Source organism: Thalassophryne amazonica, chromosome 4 (assembly GCF_902500255.1).
Source record: "Thalassophryne amazonica chromosome 4, fThaAma1.1, whole genome shotgun sequence".
Classification (NCBI taxonomy): domain Eukaryota; kingdom Metazoa; phylum Chordata; class Actinopteri; order Batrachoidiformes; family Batrachoididae; genus Thalassophryne; species Thalassophryne amazonica.
This window is the reverse complement of record NC_047106.1, coordinates 128087850-128105296: the sequence shown is the minus strand read 5'-3', so window position 1 is coordinate 128105296 and position 17447 is coordinate 128087850. Positions and strand designations below refer to the sequence as shown.

The window sequence follows — 17447 nt, the reverse complement described above, 5'->3', positions numbered from 1 at the left end:
GGGTGTAACATAGTCAAATGTTCTATCAAACAACAAAGTTTGGTGATGATCGGATCCGGATTCCGGATCTGGTGATCCAGAATATGCAAAAATATAGGGAAAATAGAAAATGTGTCAGTGTGAGGTGACAAATGAAGCTAGAGATGCACAACTAACACCAAATTGTAGCTGAATCTGTACTGATTCAGTAAGGTGTCATCAGATTTGATGTAGCTTCAAATGTTATGGAGCTAGATCCAGAAGAAAACCGCCATTACCAAAAAATCATTTTTATACAATAACTTTTGAACTAATAAAGACATAAAAGTGTTTCCAAGTTCTAGTGGTATGTTTTCATGGTCAAGGATGTCAAATATAAAGGAACGAAAAGTGCATGTATCATAGTTTTGGTTGTAACACTGAATTGTTGAATAGATCACTGTGTCAAGGAGGGAATCTCTTTAGGGTCAGTGACCCTATGGCCTTGTGTAGCACATGCAACACTTAAAAAATAGTTCTGTTTGAGAATTTACTGTTATTTATTTAGAGAAGTGTTTCATAAATGTTAAAAATTCATATATTTGCAGTTTAGTTAAATAATAAATTAAATTTAGTCTCTTATTTGTTTTTGTCTATAAGCACATGCAATATCAATATCAGTGCTCGGATGACAGTAGCTTCTGGGAAAGGTGCAAGTTGCAATAAACTTTTCTTTTTCTTTGTGTATCATTTTTTCTTCTGTTGTAAATAGTCCACAAACTATTTCCATTTGTTTACTCTGAAGTCACGTTTAATCTCAAGAGGTTTTACGAGATTTCCTGTCTGACCTGGGAATGTTTGTGTGTGAAACCTGTTCGTGTGTGGTGTGTTGTCCTTACCATGTGGCTGCACATCACACACTGTACGACCAAAACTGTTAGATCTATGATTTTTTATCTCCATGTGTGTGGTCTCTCAGGTTTTGGAAATCTAGAGACAATCTGAAAATCTTGCCGTTTGAACCAGGCCTCACGGTGTTCCTGGATGAATGAAATACCTCCAGGGAGGGACACGGGGTGTCTCACCAAAATGAGACATCCTCCACTCTTTATGAATTACATTAATCTTGACATGCAGCTGGCTGTGAGTCCGGAGCTCGGGCTGTCAACAAATTGCCACAGCGAATGTAAATGCTTTCATAAAAACTCAATAACATCACATGTATAGTTTGTAGTGCCACCAAACTCACATCACACAGTGAGCTCCCTCTGGTTGTACTACAGCACATAAATTGGAAAAATGTACCATTATGTGATTTCAGGGATTTTTTTTATTCCAGTAAATTTGAATAACAAAACATAACATTAATGTAGAAATGTATATTTCCATCTTAGCCCCTAAAATGCATCATAGTGCATGCATCAAACAATAGAAATAATAAAAAGAACATCACACTTTGGTGCCCATTTTGGATGTCATGTTGAATATAACAGCAGAGTAGCAATTTCCTGCTGCTTTATAAAAAAAAAAAATAAAAAATAAAAAAAGTAAAAATAGTTCATGGTATTAGTCAGCTTTGACTCATGCGAGAGTAATATTTACAGATGATGGGAATAAAAAAATGTAACTATGAGCAATTACATACAACAAGATCAATTCTCATTTTACAGTTTCATCCATGATAGTTTTTCTCTGTAGGGTCGCTGTACAGTTTGTGATGGCCGTGATGATTTGAAAGAGTACTCTAACATCCGCTCTGCAATGAAGGTATGCATAATGTTGTTGGTGTTAGACTGTGCGTGTGATATCTGGGATCTGATGTTTTGTCACTTACTTTAGTTTAGGTGAGGTTTAGACTTGTTTCTCTTCTTTTTCTTCATTGTTACCTGATTCTACGTAGGGTTGATGCATCCAACATTCTCTATGGACTGGTCCTACATTTCCTCCTGTCACCTCTCCTTTGATATGTCAGCTTTTACTGTTGTCCTCCCCTCGTTCTGTTTCGCTGTACTTCCATTTTCAATGTCTCTTTTCTCGTGACAATTTCCTGCACTTTGTCCTATTCACACGAAGCCAAAATATGGCCATCAGGTATTGCAAAGGCCGTGCATGCGTCCTTCTGTCTGCCTGTGCTCAGCATAAGTCCAGTCCAGTTATTGCCAGGGTCTTCAAATTCACAGGGAATATTCTTGTGACACAGACCTTGGACAGGTTCAAAGATGGCTAACCTTGACCTATTTTAAGAGGTCAAAAGGTCACATCTGTTTCCTATTTTATGCTGATATGGCAGAGTGTTGCGTTATATAGTTTTTCTTTTACTACGAATTATATAATTTCACATTACAGTAAAACTTGCCTAAACTGTAATCGTATCAACCGGATACTTGCAGTTAAGCAAAAGTCCCAGTGATTTTGTGTGGTTTTTCCATGCAATAAATACCCTATAACAGAGGTACGAAATCAAATCAAATCAATTTTATTTAAATAGCGCCAAATCACAACAACAATTATATTGCATATTATATTGCAAGGCAAAAGCCATACAGTAATCACAGAAAAACCCCAACGGTCAAAACGACCCCCTATGAGCAAGCACTTGGCGACAGTGGGAAGGAAAAACTCCCTTTTAACAGGAAGAGACCTCCAGCAGAACCAGGCTCAGGGAGGGACAGTCTTCTGCTGGGACTGGTTGGGGCTGAGGGAGAGAACCAGGAAAAAGACATGCTGTGGAAGAGAGCAGAGATCAATCACTAATGATTAAATGCAGAGTGGTGCATACAGAGCAAAAAGAGAAAGAAACACTCAGTGCATCATGGGAACCCCCCAGCAGTCTAAGTCTATAGCAGCATAACTAAGGGATGGTTCAGGGTCACCTGATCCAGCCCTAACTATAAGCTTTAGCAAAAAGGGAAGTTTTAAGCCTAATCTTAAAAGTAGAGAGGGTGTCTGTCTCCCTGATCCGAATTGGGAGCTGGTTCCACAGGAGAGGAGCCTGAAAGCTGAAGGCTCTGCCTCCCATTCTACTCTTAAAAACCCTAGGAACTACAAGTAAGCCTGCAGTCTGAGAGCGAAGCGCTCTATTGGGGTGATATGGTACTAAGAGGTCCCTAAGATAAGATGGGACCTGATTATTCAAAACCTTATAAGTAGGAAGAAGAATTTTAAATTCTATTCTAGATTTAACAGGAAGCCAATGAAGAGAGGCCAGTATGGGTGAAATATGCTCTCTCCTTCTAGTCCCTGTCAGTACTCTGGCTGCAGCATTTTGAATTAACTGAAGGCTTTTCAGGGAACTTTTAGGAAACCTGATAATAATGAATTACAATAGTCCAGCCTAGAGGAAATAAATGCATGAATTAGTTTTTCAGCATCACTCTGAGACAAGACCTTTCTAATTTTAGAGATATTCCGCAAATGTAAAAAAGCAGTCCTACATATTTGCTTAATATGCGCATTGAAGGACATATCCTGATCAAAAATTACTCCAAGATTTCTCACAGTATTACTAGAGGTCAGGGTAATGCCATCCAGAGTAAGGATCTGGTTAGACACCATGTTTCTAAGATTTGTGGGGCCAAGTACAATAACTTCAGTTTTATCTGAATTTAAAAGCAGGAAATTAGAGGTCATCCATGTCTTTATGTCTGTAAGACAATCCTGCAGTTTAACTAATTGGTGTGTGTCCTCTGGCTTCATGGATAGATAAAGCTGGGTATCATCTGCGTAACAATGAAAATTTAAGCAATGCTTTCTAATAATACTGCCTAAGGGAAGCGTATATAAAGTGAATAAAATTGGTCCTAGCACAGAACCTTGTGGAACTCCATAATTAACCTTAGTCTGTGAAGAAGACTCCCCATTTACATGAACAAATTGTAATCTATTAGATAAATATGATTCAAACCACCGCAGCGCAGTGCCTTTAATACCTATGGCATGCTCTAATCTCTGTAATAAAATTTTATGGTCAACAGTATCAAAAGCAGCACTGAGGCCTAACAGGACAAGCACAGAGATGAGTCCACTGTCTGAGGCCATAAGAAGATCATTTGTAACCTTCACTAATGCTGTTTCTGTACTATGATGAATTCTGAAACCTGACTGAAACTCTTCAAATAGACCATTCCTCTGCAGTTAGCTGTTTTACAACTACCCTTTCAAGAATTTTGAGAGAAAATGAAGGTTGGAGATTGGCCTATAATTAGCTAAGATAGCAGGGTCAAGTGATGGCTTTTTAAGTAATGGTTTAATTACTGCCACCTTAAAAGCCTGTGGTACATAGCCAACTAATAAAGATAGATTGATCATATTTAAGATCTAAGCATTAATTAATTGTAGGGCTTCCTTGAGCTGCCTGGTAGGAATGGGGTCTAATAGACATGTTGATGGTTTGGAGGAAGTGACTAATGAAAATAACTCAGACAGAACAATCGGAGAGAAAGAGTCTAACCAAATACCAGCATTACTGAAAGTAGCCAAAGATGATATGTCTTTGGGATGGTTATGAGTAATTTTTTTCTCTAATAGTTAAAATTTTATTAACAAAGAAAGTCATGAAGTTATTACTAGTTAAAGTTAAAGGAATACTCGGCTCAATAGAGCTCTGACTCTTTGTCAGCCTGGCTACAGTGCTGAAAAGAAACCTGGGGTTGTTCTTATTTTCTTCAATTAGTGATGAGTAGTAAGATGTCCTAGCTTTACGGAGGGCTTTTTTATAGAGCAACAGACTCTTTTTCCAGGCTAAGTGAAGATCTTCTAAATTAGTGAGACGCCATTTCCTCTCCAACTTACGGGTTATCTGCTTTAAGCTGCGAGTTTGTGAGTTATACCACGGAGTCAGGCACTTCTGATTTAAAGCTCTCTTTTTCAGAGGAGCTACAGCATCCAAAGTTGTCTTCAATGAGGATGTAAAACTATTGACGAGATACTCTATCTCACTTACAGAGTTTAGGTAGCAGCTACTCTGCACTGTGTTGGTATATGGCATTAGAGAACATAAAGAAGGAATCATATCCTTAAACCTAGTTACAGCGCTTTCTGAAAGACTTCTAGTGTAATGAAACTTATTCCCCACTGCTGGGTAGTCCATCAGAGTAAATGTAAATGTTATTAAGAAATTATCAGACAGAAGGGAGTTTTCAGGGAATACTGTTAAGTCTTCAATTTCCATACCATAAGTCAGAACAAGATCTAAGATATGATTAAAGTGGTGGGTGGACTCATTTACATTTTGAGCAAAGCCAATTGAGTCTAATAATAGATTAAATGCAGTGTTGAGGCTGTCATTCTCAGCATCTGTGTGGATGTTAAAATCGCCCATTATAGTTATCTTATCTGAGCTAAGCACTAAGTCAGACAAAAGGTCTGAAAATTCACAGAGAAACTCACAGTAACGACCAGGTGGACGATAGATAATAACAAATAAAACTGGTTTTTGGGACTTCCAATTTGGATGGACAAGACTAAGAGTCAAGCTTTCAAATGAATTAAAGCTCTGTCTGGATTTTTGATTAATTAATAAGCTGGAATGGAAGATTGCTGCTAATCCTCTGCCTCGGCCCGTGCTACGAGCATTCTGGCGGTTAGTGTGACTCGGGGGTGTTGACTTATTTAAACTAACATATTCATCCTGCTGTAACCAGGTTTCTGTAAGGCAGAATAAATCAATATGTTGATCAATTATTATATCATTTACTAACAGGGACTTAGAAGAGAGAGACCTAATGTTTAATAGACCACATTTAACTGTTTTAGTCTGTGGTGCAGTTGAAGGTGCTATATTATTTTTTCTTTTAGAATTTTTATGCTTAAATAGATTTTTACTGGTTATTGGTGGTCTGGGAGCAGGCACCGTCTCTACGGGGATGGGGTAATGAGGGGATGGCAGGGGGAGGGAAGCTGCAGAGAGGTGTTTAAGACTACAACTCTGCTTCCTGGTCCCAACCCTGGATAGTCACGGTTTGGAGGATTTAATAAAATTGGCCAGATTTCTAGAAATGAGAGCTGCTCCATCCAAAGTGGGATGGATGCCGTCTCTCCTAACAAGACCAGGGTTTCCCCAGAAGCTTTGCCAATTATCTATGAAGCCCACCTCACATGTACAACAATAGTGTGACAGTGGTGAAATGCGCAGTAGGAATGACAGACTCATTCTAGGTGGATGTGGGATTACACCAAGGATCAGCATTGAGTCCTTTCTTATTCCAGATGGTGATGGACAGGTTGACTGATGAGATCAGACAGAAGTCTCCATGGACTGTGATGTTTTCAGATGACACTGTGCTCTGTAGTGAGAGTAGAGAGCAAATCGAGTCTCATCTGGAGAGGTTGAGATATGCTCTGGAGAGCAAAGGAATGAAAGTCAGTAGGAACAAGACTGAGTACATGTGTGTGAATGAGAGGGAGCCCAGTGGAACAGTGCGGTTACAAGGAGGAGAGGTGGTGAAAGTAGATGAGTTTAAATACTTGGGGTCAACTGTCCAAAGTAATGGAGAATGTGGTAGAGAGGTGAAGAAGAGAGTGCAGGCAGGGTGGAGTAGGTGGAGAAACATGGCAGGAGTGATTTGTGACTGAAGAATATCAGCAAGAGTGAAGGGGAAAGTTTACAAGACAGTAGTGAGACCAGCTATGTTGTATGGCTTAGAGACAGTGGCACTAACAAAAAGACAGGAGGCAGAGCTGAAGGTGGCAGAGGTTAAGATTTTGAGATTCTCTTTGGGAGTGACAAGAATGGACAGGATTAGGAATTAACATATCAGAGGGACAGCTCAGGTGGGACGGTTTGGAGATAAAGTCAGAGAGGTGAGATTGAGATGGTTTGGGCATGTGCAGGGGAGAGACCCAGGGTATATAGGGAGAAGGATGCTGAGGATGGTGCCACCAGGCAGGAGGAGAAGAGGGAGGCCAAAGAGGAGGTTTATGGATGTGCTGAGGGAAGACATGCAGGTGGTTGGTGTGAGAAAGGAAGATTCAGAGGACAGGGTGAGATGGAAATGATTGATCTGCTGTGAACAGCCAAAACAAGAAGATTGTTGTTGTTATTGTTATTATTATTATTATTATTATTATTATTATTGCACCTTAGAGACATTCAGTTTTCTGAGCCGTGACATGCATGTCTCTGGGTCCTCAGCCTTTGAGATTGAGAGGTGCTTGGGAAGAGTTTGTGAAGTCATGAGGTCACTGCACAGAGGTGTTTGGCGATGCCGATATCTTTGCAGGCGAACGAAGGTCCAAGTCTTTAGGGTCCTGTGCTGCTGTTTTGTTGTACTGTTGTGAGACTTGGATGCTAATCAGTGATTTAAGGCGACAACTGGATGTCTTAGTATTAGGTCTCTTCGGAGGATTCTTGGGTACTTCTGGAATGACTTTGTGTAAAATCAGCGATTACTAAGAGAGACAAGGGTGAGGGCTATTTTGGCCAAGAGCCCATTCCTCTGTGCATGATACATTGTTGAGGAGCCCAGTGGCAGGAGAACACCAAGGGGATGCCCACATTGCACCTGGCTGTGGCAGATTGATGGTTATTTTACAGATGCAGGAATGGACTAGTTGTCTGCCCAGGTAGATGCCATCCAGGACCCAAGGCAGCTCCGAAGTGTTGTGGATGTGGCAAAGCGCAGCATCGGTGCATGCTCCCAGGCTTGATTTGCACCTTTGATAAGTCAACAGCAAGAGCGCCTCTGGATTAATCCGCCAGATCCTCTATTCTATGAAGCAACCTTGTTGACCGGCTCTGCATTTTCCTTTCTTTGTCTTGTACAGCATACTTTTTCCTGAGATTTTACCATAAAATTTAAGGTTGTACGGCAGGTCAGTCTTCAAACTTGCACTGGACATGCCTTGAGAAAGCCCAGTCTACACTTTCCTAATCCGAATGAGTTGCTAAGGACATGTAAAGACATGTCTTATCTTTCATTTATTTATTTATTTTGTGGTCCTACAAACAAATCCTTCAAATGCAGCCTTTGGAAAGATTTCACTTTAAGTATTGCAGGTTTCAAGAAAACACCACTTATCGTTCTTTTGCTCTGTCCCACAGGTGCTGATGTTCACAGATAAAGAAAACTGGGAGATCTCTAAACTGTTGGCTGCAGTATTACATATGGGCAACCTTAGATATGAAGGTAAACCCAGCCTTTTGGTCGAGTTTTTTTCTTCAGCAGGAGTCATGGAAACAGTAAAAACTGTTCTTTGTAGCATTTATGTGGACATAAGAATTGGATTGAGTGTTTCATTAAGGTTGGTAACAGGATGGTTAAAAAATCAAGAATGCTATCCTTAAGGTTCAGCGTACAGGTCGTATGCCCCATGCACTGGAGTGCACAGCACAACACAAGCGATACTGGTAGTTTTCACTCATGTCATCTTAGTACCAAGAAGACTTCAATTTCTGCGTGTTTGTCCATGGGCATCTTGGTTTAAAAATTAGATGCAGTCATGCTCAGAGCTGGCACATTTTTATCGTACGGCACCTGAAGGCATTTGTGACAAAGACCAACCAACCAAAAACGTGGCCTAAATTCAAGCACAGTCTATTTGTAGTCTTTATGTGATGCAATCTTCAGACACACCTTACATAAGCAGGTTTATAGTGCATGCACACTGTGTCTGCTGGCAGCAATATGCCAAGATGGGATTATACAAAAAAACAATACTTGTAAACAGAAGTCCATGCACCCTCACGATGGTACCTGTTAGCTTTAACAGCGGCAAGATACTCTGAAAAGGTTTTATAAATATTAGGGTAAATACTTGTGAGGGGTGAAGGAACTACAGTACTGTACTAAAATGTGTACTTGAAGATAACACCCTTTAATGGACAGAGACATTCCAGATATACATCAAGAAGTCATTGGTAAGGGTAGGGATGCCGGAAATGAACTATGTTAAAAAAATGTAAACTTGAAGATATCTTAAGAAATGTTCCTTTGAATGAGACAAAATATCCACCAGTTAATGTAAAGAAGCAAAAAACGTTTCAATATATACATCTTTCATAGTTTTTATTCCCAAACTAGGCCAAGCAGTGAAACCACCACCCACCAAATATAGGAGAAAGTTATGATTTTCTGCCATTGGTATCCCAGCAAAAGGTGACTGAAGACCAAAAAAACATCCAAATTGAACCAAAATTTTAAGAGGATGCAACTATAACTCAGCCAGATAGGGTGTGCAGCCAGTACACTCTGAGTGCCGGTCCCAGACTTGGATAAATGAGTAGGGTTATGTCAGGAAGGGCATCTTGCATTACAAAGCCAACACAGTAATGTAGGGTACAAATAAAATTTCCATACCAGGATCAATTGAGGCCCAGGTTAACAATAACTGCCACCAGTGCTATGACCAAACAGGATGCTGGTGGAATTTGGGTTACTGCTGGTCAAAGAAGAAGAAGAGGAGGAGAATGTGTTCAGAGACAGCGGGAGAGGAGGAAAACTAGATGGGTGGAAGGGAGAATCTGGACTTTGAATGTTGGCAGTGTGACTGGTAAAGGGAGAAAGGTGGCTGACATGATGGAGAGGAAAAGGTAGACATGTTTTGTGTGCAAAAAGACCAGGTGGAAGGGAGGTAAGGCCAGGAGCAAAGGAGGTGGGTTCAAGTTGAAGTATTATGGTGTAGATAGGAAGAAAAATGGTGTTTGGATTATTATAAAGCAACATTATGTTAAAAGTGTGTTGGAGGTTAAGTGAGTGTCCTACAGGGTGATGAGCGTGACGTTAGAAATTGAAAGGGTGATGGTGAATGTCATCAGTGCATATACCCCACAGGTAGGTTGTGAGATGGAGAAAGATTTCTGGAGTGAGTTAGATGAGGTTGTGGAGAGTGTGCTCAAGCATGAAAGAGTGGTGATAGGAGCAGACGTCAGTGGGCATGTTGGTGAAGGGAACAGAGGTGATGATGATGTAATGGTACAGTAGTGTTCAGAATAATAGTAGTGCTATGTGACTAAAAAGATTAATCCAGGTTTTGAGTATATTTCTTATTGTTACATGGGAAACAAGGTACCAGTAGATTCAGTAGATTCTCACAAATCCAACAAGACCAAGCATTCATGATATGCACACTCTTAAGGCTATGAAATTGGGCTCAGAGTTTGGGGGTCGTCTCACAAACTGTCTGCGGCCCTTGGACCCAAAAAGAACAATTTTACTCTCATCAGTCCACAAAATAGTCCTCCATTTTTCTTTAGGCCAGTTGATGTGTTCTTTGGCAAATTGTAACCTCTTCTGCATGTCTTTTATTTAACAGAGGGACTTTGCGGGGGATTCTTGCAAATAAATTAGCTTCACACAGGCATCTTCTAACTGTCACAGCACTTACAGGTAACTCCAGACTGTCTTTGATCATCCTGGAGCTCATCAATGGGTGAGCCTTTGCCATTCTGGTTATTCTGCTATCCATTTTGATGGTTGTTTTCCGTTTTCTTCCACACGTCTCTGGTTTTTTGTCCATTTTAAAGCATTGGAAATCATTGTAGATGAACAGCCTATAACTTTTTGCACCTGCGTATAAGTTTTCCCCTCTCCAATCAACTTTTTAAACAAACTACGCTGTTCTTCTGAACAATGTCTTGAACGTCCCATTTTCCTCAGGCTTTCAAAGAGAAAAGCATGTTCAACAGGTGCTGGCTTCATCCTTAAATAGGGGACACCTGATTCACACCTGTTTGTTCCATAAAATTGACAAACTCGCTGACTGAATGTCACACTATTATTACTGTGAACACCCCCTTTTCTTCTTTTTTTTTACTAATAGCCCAATTTCATAGTCTTAAGAGTGTGCATATCGTGAATACTTGGTCTTGTTGGATCTGTGAGAATCTACTGAATCTACTGGTACCTTGTTTCCCATGTAACAATAAGAAATATACTCAAAACCTGGATTAATCTTTTTAGTCACATAGCACTACTATTATTCTGAACACTACTGTATCAAGAACAGGAATATGGAAGGGCAGGTGGTAGGTGATGTTGCAAAAAGGATGGAATGACTGTAGTGAACACCCACTTTAAGAAAAGGAAGGAACACAGTGTGACATTTAAGAGTGGAGGAAGGTGCACACAGGTGGACTACATTCTTTGTAGGAGATGCAAGCCAAAAGAAATTGGAGACTGTAAGTTGGTAGCAGGAGAGAGTGTAGCCAGACAGCATAGGATGGTAGTTTGTATGATGACTTTAGAGGTGAAGAAAAAGAAGAGTGAGAGCTCAACAAAGAATCAGATGGTGGAAGCTGAAGGAGGAAGGCTGTTGTGTGACATTCAGGGAGGAGGTGAGAGAGGCACTTGATGGAGCTGAACCAGTTTTGGACAACTCCAAAAGTACGAGGTCTGTTAGAAAAGTATCCAACCTTTTTATTTTTTTCAAAAACCATATGGATTTGAATCACGTGTGATTGCATCAGCCAAGTTTGAACCTTCGTGCGCATGTGTGAGTTTTTTCACGCCTGTCGGTTGCATCATTCGCCTGTGAGCAGGCTTTGTGTGAGCACTGCTCCACCCTCTCGTCGTTTTTTTATTGCGAATAAATGTCTGAACGATTTGGAGCTTTGCTGCATCAATTTTTTTCCAGAAACTGTGAGAGACCTCCAGGTGGACACCGTTCGGAAAATTAATATGGCTTTCAGGGACGATTTTGTGGGGATTACACAGATTAAGGAGTGTTACTGCCGCTTTAAGGACAGCCCACAACTGCTGAGAGCGCGCTGCGCTCCCAGCGCCGATCAACAGGCTCACACCCCGCTGAAACAACCAGATCATTTCCAACGTGAAGGCTTTGTTGATCCGGGACGTCATCTCACTTTCACAAAAAGGCAAGAGACGTGGACATCAGCACTTTTTCGGCACATTCCACTGTTACAGGAGTTTTTTTCATGGAAAGAAAAGCGGAGGGACGCGCCACAGAGCCATTCATTATGCGGCACAAATCCACCTCCGTGTTGGTCTCACATGACGGCTTTCAGGTGGATTTCAGACGGCTGTTGGTTGCTTTTCAGTCGTGTGATTATCCGAGAAATTGAGCATGAGCTGGACATGCCCCAACATGTCCTGTGAGGCTTCATCACAGCGTTGCTTTGCGCCATGCGGCTCCACCGCGACGCGCGGAACTCCACTCCTCTTTCCATGACAAAAACTCCTGTAACAGTGGAATGTGCCGTTCATTTCTAAACTGGACACTGTCTTGATCCGGTATGTCGTCTGACTAGCACAGGAATTGTGAAAAGACGTGGACATCAGCACTTTTTCGGCACATTGAGACAGACGTGCGGAGGAATTCCACGCGTCGCGGCGGTGCCGCATGGCGCAAAGCAACGCCGTGATGAAGCCTCACAGGAAATGTTGGGGCATGTCCAGCTCATGCTCAATTTCTCGGATAGTCACACGACTGAAAAGCAACCGACAGCCGTCTGAAATCCACCTGAAAGCCGTCCTGTGAGACCAACACGGAGGTGGTTTTGTGCCGCATAATGAACGGCTCCGTGGCGCGTCCCTCCGCTTTTTTTCCATGAAAAAAACTCCTGTAACAGTGGAATGTGCCGAAAAAGTGCTGATGTCCACTTCTCCTGCCTTTTTGTGAAAGTCAGACGACATGCCGGATCAACAAAGCCTTCACGTTGGAAATGATCTGGTTGTTTCAGCGGGGTGTGAGCCTGTCGATCGGCGCTGGCAACGCGGCGCACTCTCAGCAGTTGTGGGCCGTCCTTAAAGCGGCAGTAACACTCCTTAATCTGTGTAATCCCCACAAAATCATCCCTGAAAGCCATATTAATTTTCCGAACGGTGTCCACCTGGAGGTCTCTCACAGTTTCTGGAAAAAAATTGATGCAGCAAAGCTCCAAATCGTTCAGACATTTATTCGCAATAAAAAAACGATGAGAGGGGTGGACCAGTGCTCACACAAAGCCTGCTCACAGGCGAATGACGCAACCGACAGGCGTGAAAAAACTCATGCATGCGCATGAAGGTTCAAGCTTGGCTGATGCAATCACACGTGATTCAAATCCATATCATTTTTGAAAAAAAATAAAAAGGTCGGATACTTTTCTAACAGACCTCGTACTGCAGATGCGGTGAGAGAGACAGCTAGGGAGGTACTGGGTATGAGATCTGGACAGCGGAAGGAAAACAAGGACAATTGGTGGAACTAAGATGTTCAGGAAAGTAAAAGGAGAAGAGTTTGGCAAGAAAGAATTGTGACAGTCAGAGAGATGAAGAAAGCAGACGTGAATACAACGAGAAGTGAAAGAGAAGTGGAAAAAGCCAGGAAAAGGCTTACAGTGGGCTGTACATGAAGTTGAACAGTAAGGAAGGAGAAAATTAATTTTACCTTATGGCCAGACAAAGCGATTGAGCTGGAAAGGATGTGGAGCAGGTTAGGCTGACAAAGGATGCAGATGTGCTGGCAAGCGAGGAGAGTTTCTAGAAGATGGAGGGAATAGTTTGAGGAGCTAATGAATGAGAAGGCTGGATTATGTAGAGATATATCAGGAAGTATATCAGGAAGTGTTGGGGATTAGTAAGGAATTAGTGAGAGCAGCTATGAAGAGGATAAAGAGTTACTTCACCGACAGGCCGCAGTATGTCAGGCTGAGTGGCACCACACACCGGAGCACCCCAGGGCACAGTGCTGGTCCCTCTTCTCTTCACCCTGTACACCTCATGTCATGGACATGGACGTACCTGGAATTGAACCCCAGTCTTTAGATTGGCAGCTCAACAAATCAACAAATGAAATAAAAGCTCATCTCAAAAGTATAGCTTGTTGTTACTATTTGATGGCATGAATTCTGGAAGCCCTTGATAAAATTTAAAGACCTTCTCCCTAATTTAGAAGTAGATTAACAGAGGATTTGATTGGTGGGTCGGTGGCCCTATCAGATTTTGTTTAGAAGTGGCAACAGCCACCATTATGGGCACCTTAAAAAAAAAGAAAAAAATATATATATTCATATAACAACACAGGAAGGTGATGTTCTATCTAAAGACCCCTTCACACATAGTGCGAAGCTTGGTCGATACGGCGAAACACTGCAAAACAGTTTGAATTAGCGCACCATGAAACATCGCACCGACAGGCAGGCATGCATGATCCCGGTGTGATGGTTCGTGTACGTGATGGTGTCTTTCGTGCAGGAACACAGTGCGAGGTACACTACATCGCACTGCTGATGTAGTATAAGTAAAAAATAAAAATCAGATGGTACCTGTGGAACCACATTGCGCCACTGATGTGGAATAAATAATAATAAAAAACATACCACCACAGGATTCATACCTGCACTTTACTGATTGTCAGCCCAAAACTTTAGTACTGAGCTACCGTCGCTGGTCTGTAAATGGTGCGGGTAAAATGCCTGAAATCAGTAAAGAGATGGACGTATTTAAAAAAATAAAACCATACACCATACAAAACACAGCATTTTATATTGAATCCCTCTTATCAAGCGGGCAATACAAATATGATCCGTTTGTTCGTCTGTTCGTTTAGAACAAAGCTCACGTGGGTGATGTGAAAGTCACATCGCCCGCTGCGTGTTATGATCTGACGGTCCATTTCAACCTGGGGGCAACCTGTCAATGGGCTGCAGCGAGGGAGCTCACTTTATTTATGTCCACATGATGACAGCAAACAGACATATGCACATCACAGTGAACAGTTGTTAGTCCATGTCTGTCCAAACACAATACGTGTTGTACAGCTGGGATGTCCAGAATGACAGATCTCCACAGCTGCTTCAGTGGGCGGACACACCTCCTGTCAGTTCAGCGCACACGCCAACAAATTTCATTGCCAGCACGACAGTGATTGTCTGCAGACTGTTGTCATGCCAAGAGTGTGAATGGCCAGACATTTTCTAAGTGCTAAACGAGCGGTGTTGGATGTTCGTGCGTGTCAGCTGGAATTTGGCTGACACCTGCCGCGAGGGGGATCAATGCGTTCGCACAGCGCACACTTTGTGTTTCAGCCACTGGTCTGCGCAAATAGTTTTAGCAACAGGTCTACGAGGCATTCGAGGCAGGAATGATTTTACACGTTTTGCACACGATTCCTGCTTCACACGCACTTCGTGCGCACTTGGACCAAACTTCGCACTATGTGTGAAGGGGCCCTAAAGGTTAGAGTGAAGGGTTCGTGAACAGAGATGATCCACAGTTTAATTCTCTATCATAAAGCAGATTTGTGGACACCATGTACATTTTATGCCAAATAGCACAACGTTTGATATTTTTTCTGGTTTGCTTCATAATTCCAAATATTTCTGGAATTACAGATTTTCAAAAAATGTATAACATATAAATCCTCATTTACTGAAATACTGTAATGCTTTCTTCATTGAGTGTGAAAATGTTTAAAATTGATGTCATTTTCTTAAAATTTTGTTTTTTGTTTTTTTGTTTTTTGTCAGTTCATGCAAAGTAAATAACTAATTTATCAAATGTTCAAGAGCAATACGCTTTATTTTGGTTATTTTGGGTATGTCATGTGAGTGGCAATTGCTCAGCAGCACCCACTGGTCATAAAGGGATAACAGCTAGAAACAAGGACAAGAACAGCAAATTGTCAAAATTTGTGTTCTTGTTTGCTGTTTTTATGAGCAATGGGAAGAGGACAAATATCCATATGCACACAGTGTCTTACTCAACAACCTAGGTTTAAAATGTGACCTTTGACTTCTCAGCTCGTACGTATGACAACCTGGATGCCTGCGAGGTCGTCCGTAGTAATCACCTCACCACTGCTGCTTCACTGCTAGAGGTAACACCCGCACACACACACACACACAGACACATACCTGCTTTTTCCAAAAAAGGGTCCCAGGGAACTGTTGCCTATCCTGGTGGTTATTGGGAAAGAGGTGGGTGGATTTGCTTGGCAAGAACAATGAAAAATTTCTGTTAAAGCGTGAAAACAAAGATAGAGAGATAACATCCATCTCATTAATTAATAATCCTGCATTAAATCATACAATTGTTCGACAAAAAAAAGGAAAGTCTCAGACACAAAATGCACATACTTTTTTGTGTGGAAAAAAAAAAGCCCTTCACAGGAAACACTAGCTCCACATGCTAAAACAAAAATGCAAAGTAGGACCCTGAACTGTCCTCCAAACAGGTCAGCGCTGAATCTCTTTTTCACCTTCTAGCAGCATGATTGGATCCTGGACTGTGCTTTGAAGTACTGAGCTCTTCCTTTGCTCTTGTGACATTTTGGCAGAACTGAACACTGGACGTTTCCCAGACTCTTCATATCTGGCTGTGGCTTTCATTTTCTGAAGGCAGGACTGGAACCTGAATTGTTCTTTGAAGACCTTGCAGCAAGTTGAAATCCAGATTGAAACATGTTCCCTCTTGGGGATCCCCCTTTGCCTGACCCGGTCGAGCTTTGACCTGATGATTAAGAACTCTGATGTTCCAATCCCACCAGAAGCTACAAAGACATGTCCCTTAGTTTGAAATTGGCATCGCTGACCACATAGCCATATGTAAAGGTTCTTCATGCTTATGTGCACCTGCGAGTTCAGGAAAAAGTAAAAAATGGTCAGGAGATAAGTATACTAGCTTGGCTTGGGGGGAATCTCCTTTGGCTGAGTGTTGGAACTCTGAGTAAGGAGTTTAGTGTTTGAATCCCAGCAAGAGCCACAAAGGCATGTCACTTGGTTGGGGTTAGGGTTCACACAAAAGTTCATGAAAATAAGCTATCTTACAGTCATAACCATATCATGATTCTTCCTAAAGGCAGCAAATTATTTCCCAAAGGTTCCAATTTGGAACAGCAGTTGTACTCTTGCCTTTCCTAGGAGATGACACACATGCAAAAAACCTTTGACAAACACCAGAGACAGTGTTCAGAACTGCATAGGTTATTCTTTGGATGATGGAAATTATCCCTGTGCTCTGTCCTTTTAATGGATTGGGAGAATTCTCCATTGTGACAACTATGTCTTTGGTGTTCTTTCAGGTTTAACAGCAATCAGCCTATTTGTTGTCATTTTATTTTGGCAGTGTTGTGTATTTAGATACACCATATATTTGTGTACATATGTGGTTGAACCTGATGCTGCCCCCAATGGACAGGAAGTATAAATAGCTGGTGCCATGCAGTGTACCATCAGCAGAGTGTTGTGTGTTCAGAAATAAATGGCGCGCGACATCGGCACAACAAAGTCGTTGTCCTTATTAAGTTATATCTGCAGTTAAGAAAAACGCATGAGAAGATATAACAGACATTGCAGTTCTGATGTTTTATGAAAGACCTGTAACGGCCAATAAACATCTTTATGACATCTGTACTACAACCCCAATTCCAGTGAAGTTGGGACGTTATGTGAAATGTAAATAAAAACAGAATACAATTATTTGAAAATCCTCTTCAACCTATATTCAGTTGAATACACCAAAAAGACAATATATTTAATATTCAAACTGATAAACTTTTTGTGCAAATATTTGCTCATTTTGAAATAGATGCCTGTAACACATTTCAAAAAA

At 41.4% G+C, this 17447-nt stretch overlaps 1 protein-coding gene across 1 annotated transcript in view; it reads left to right on the top strand.

Annotated features, from left to right (window-relative positions):
* Positions 1 to 17447, top strand: part of LOC117508715 (unconventional myosin-VIIa-like) — a 289667-nt gene that overhangs the window by 81098 nt on the left and 191122 nt on the right. Inside the window, exons 9-11 of the mRNA XM_034168534.1 lie at positions 1657 to 1725; positions 8000 to 8084; positions 15638 to 15714. Of these exons, the coding sequence (XP_034024425.1) occupies positions 1657 to 1725; positions 8000 to 8084; positions 15638 to 15714 (231 nt within the window). The remainder of the gene's footprint in view (positions 1 to 1656; positions 1726 to 7999; positions 8085 to 15637; positions 15715 to 17447) is intronic.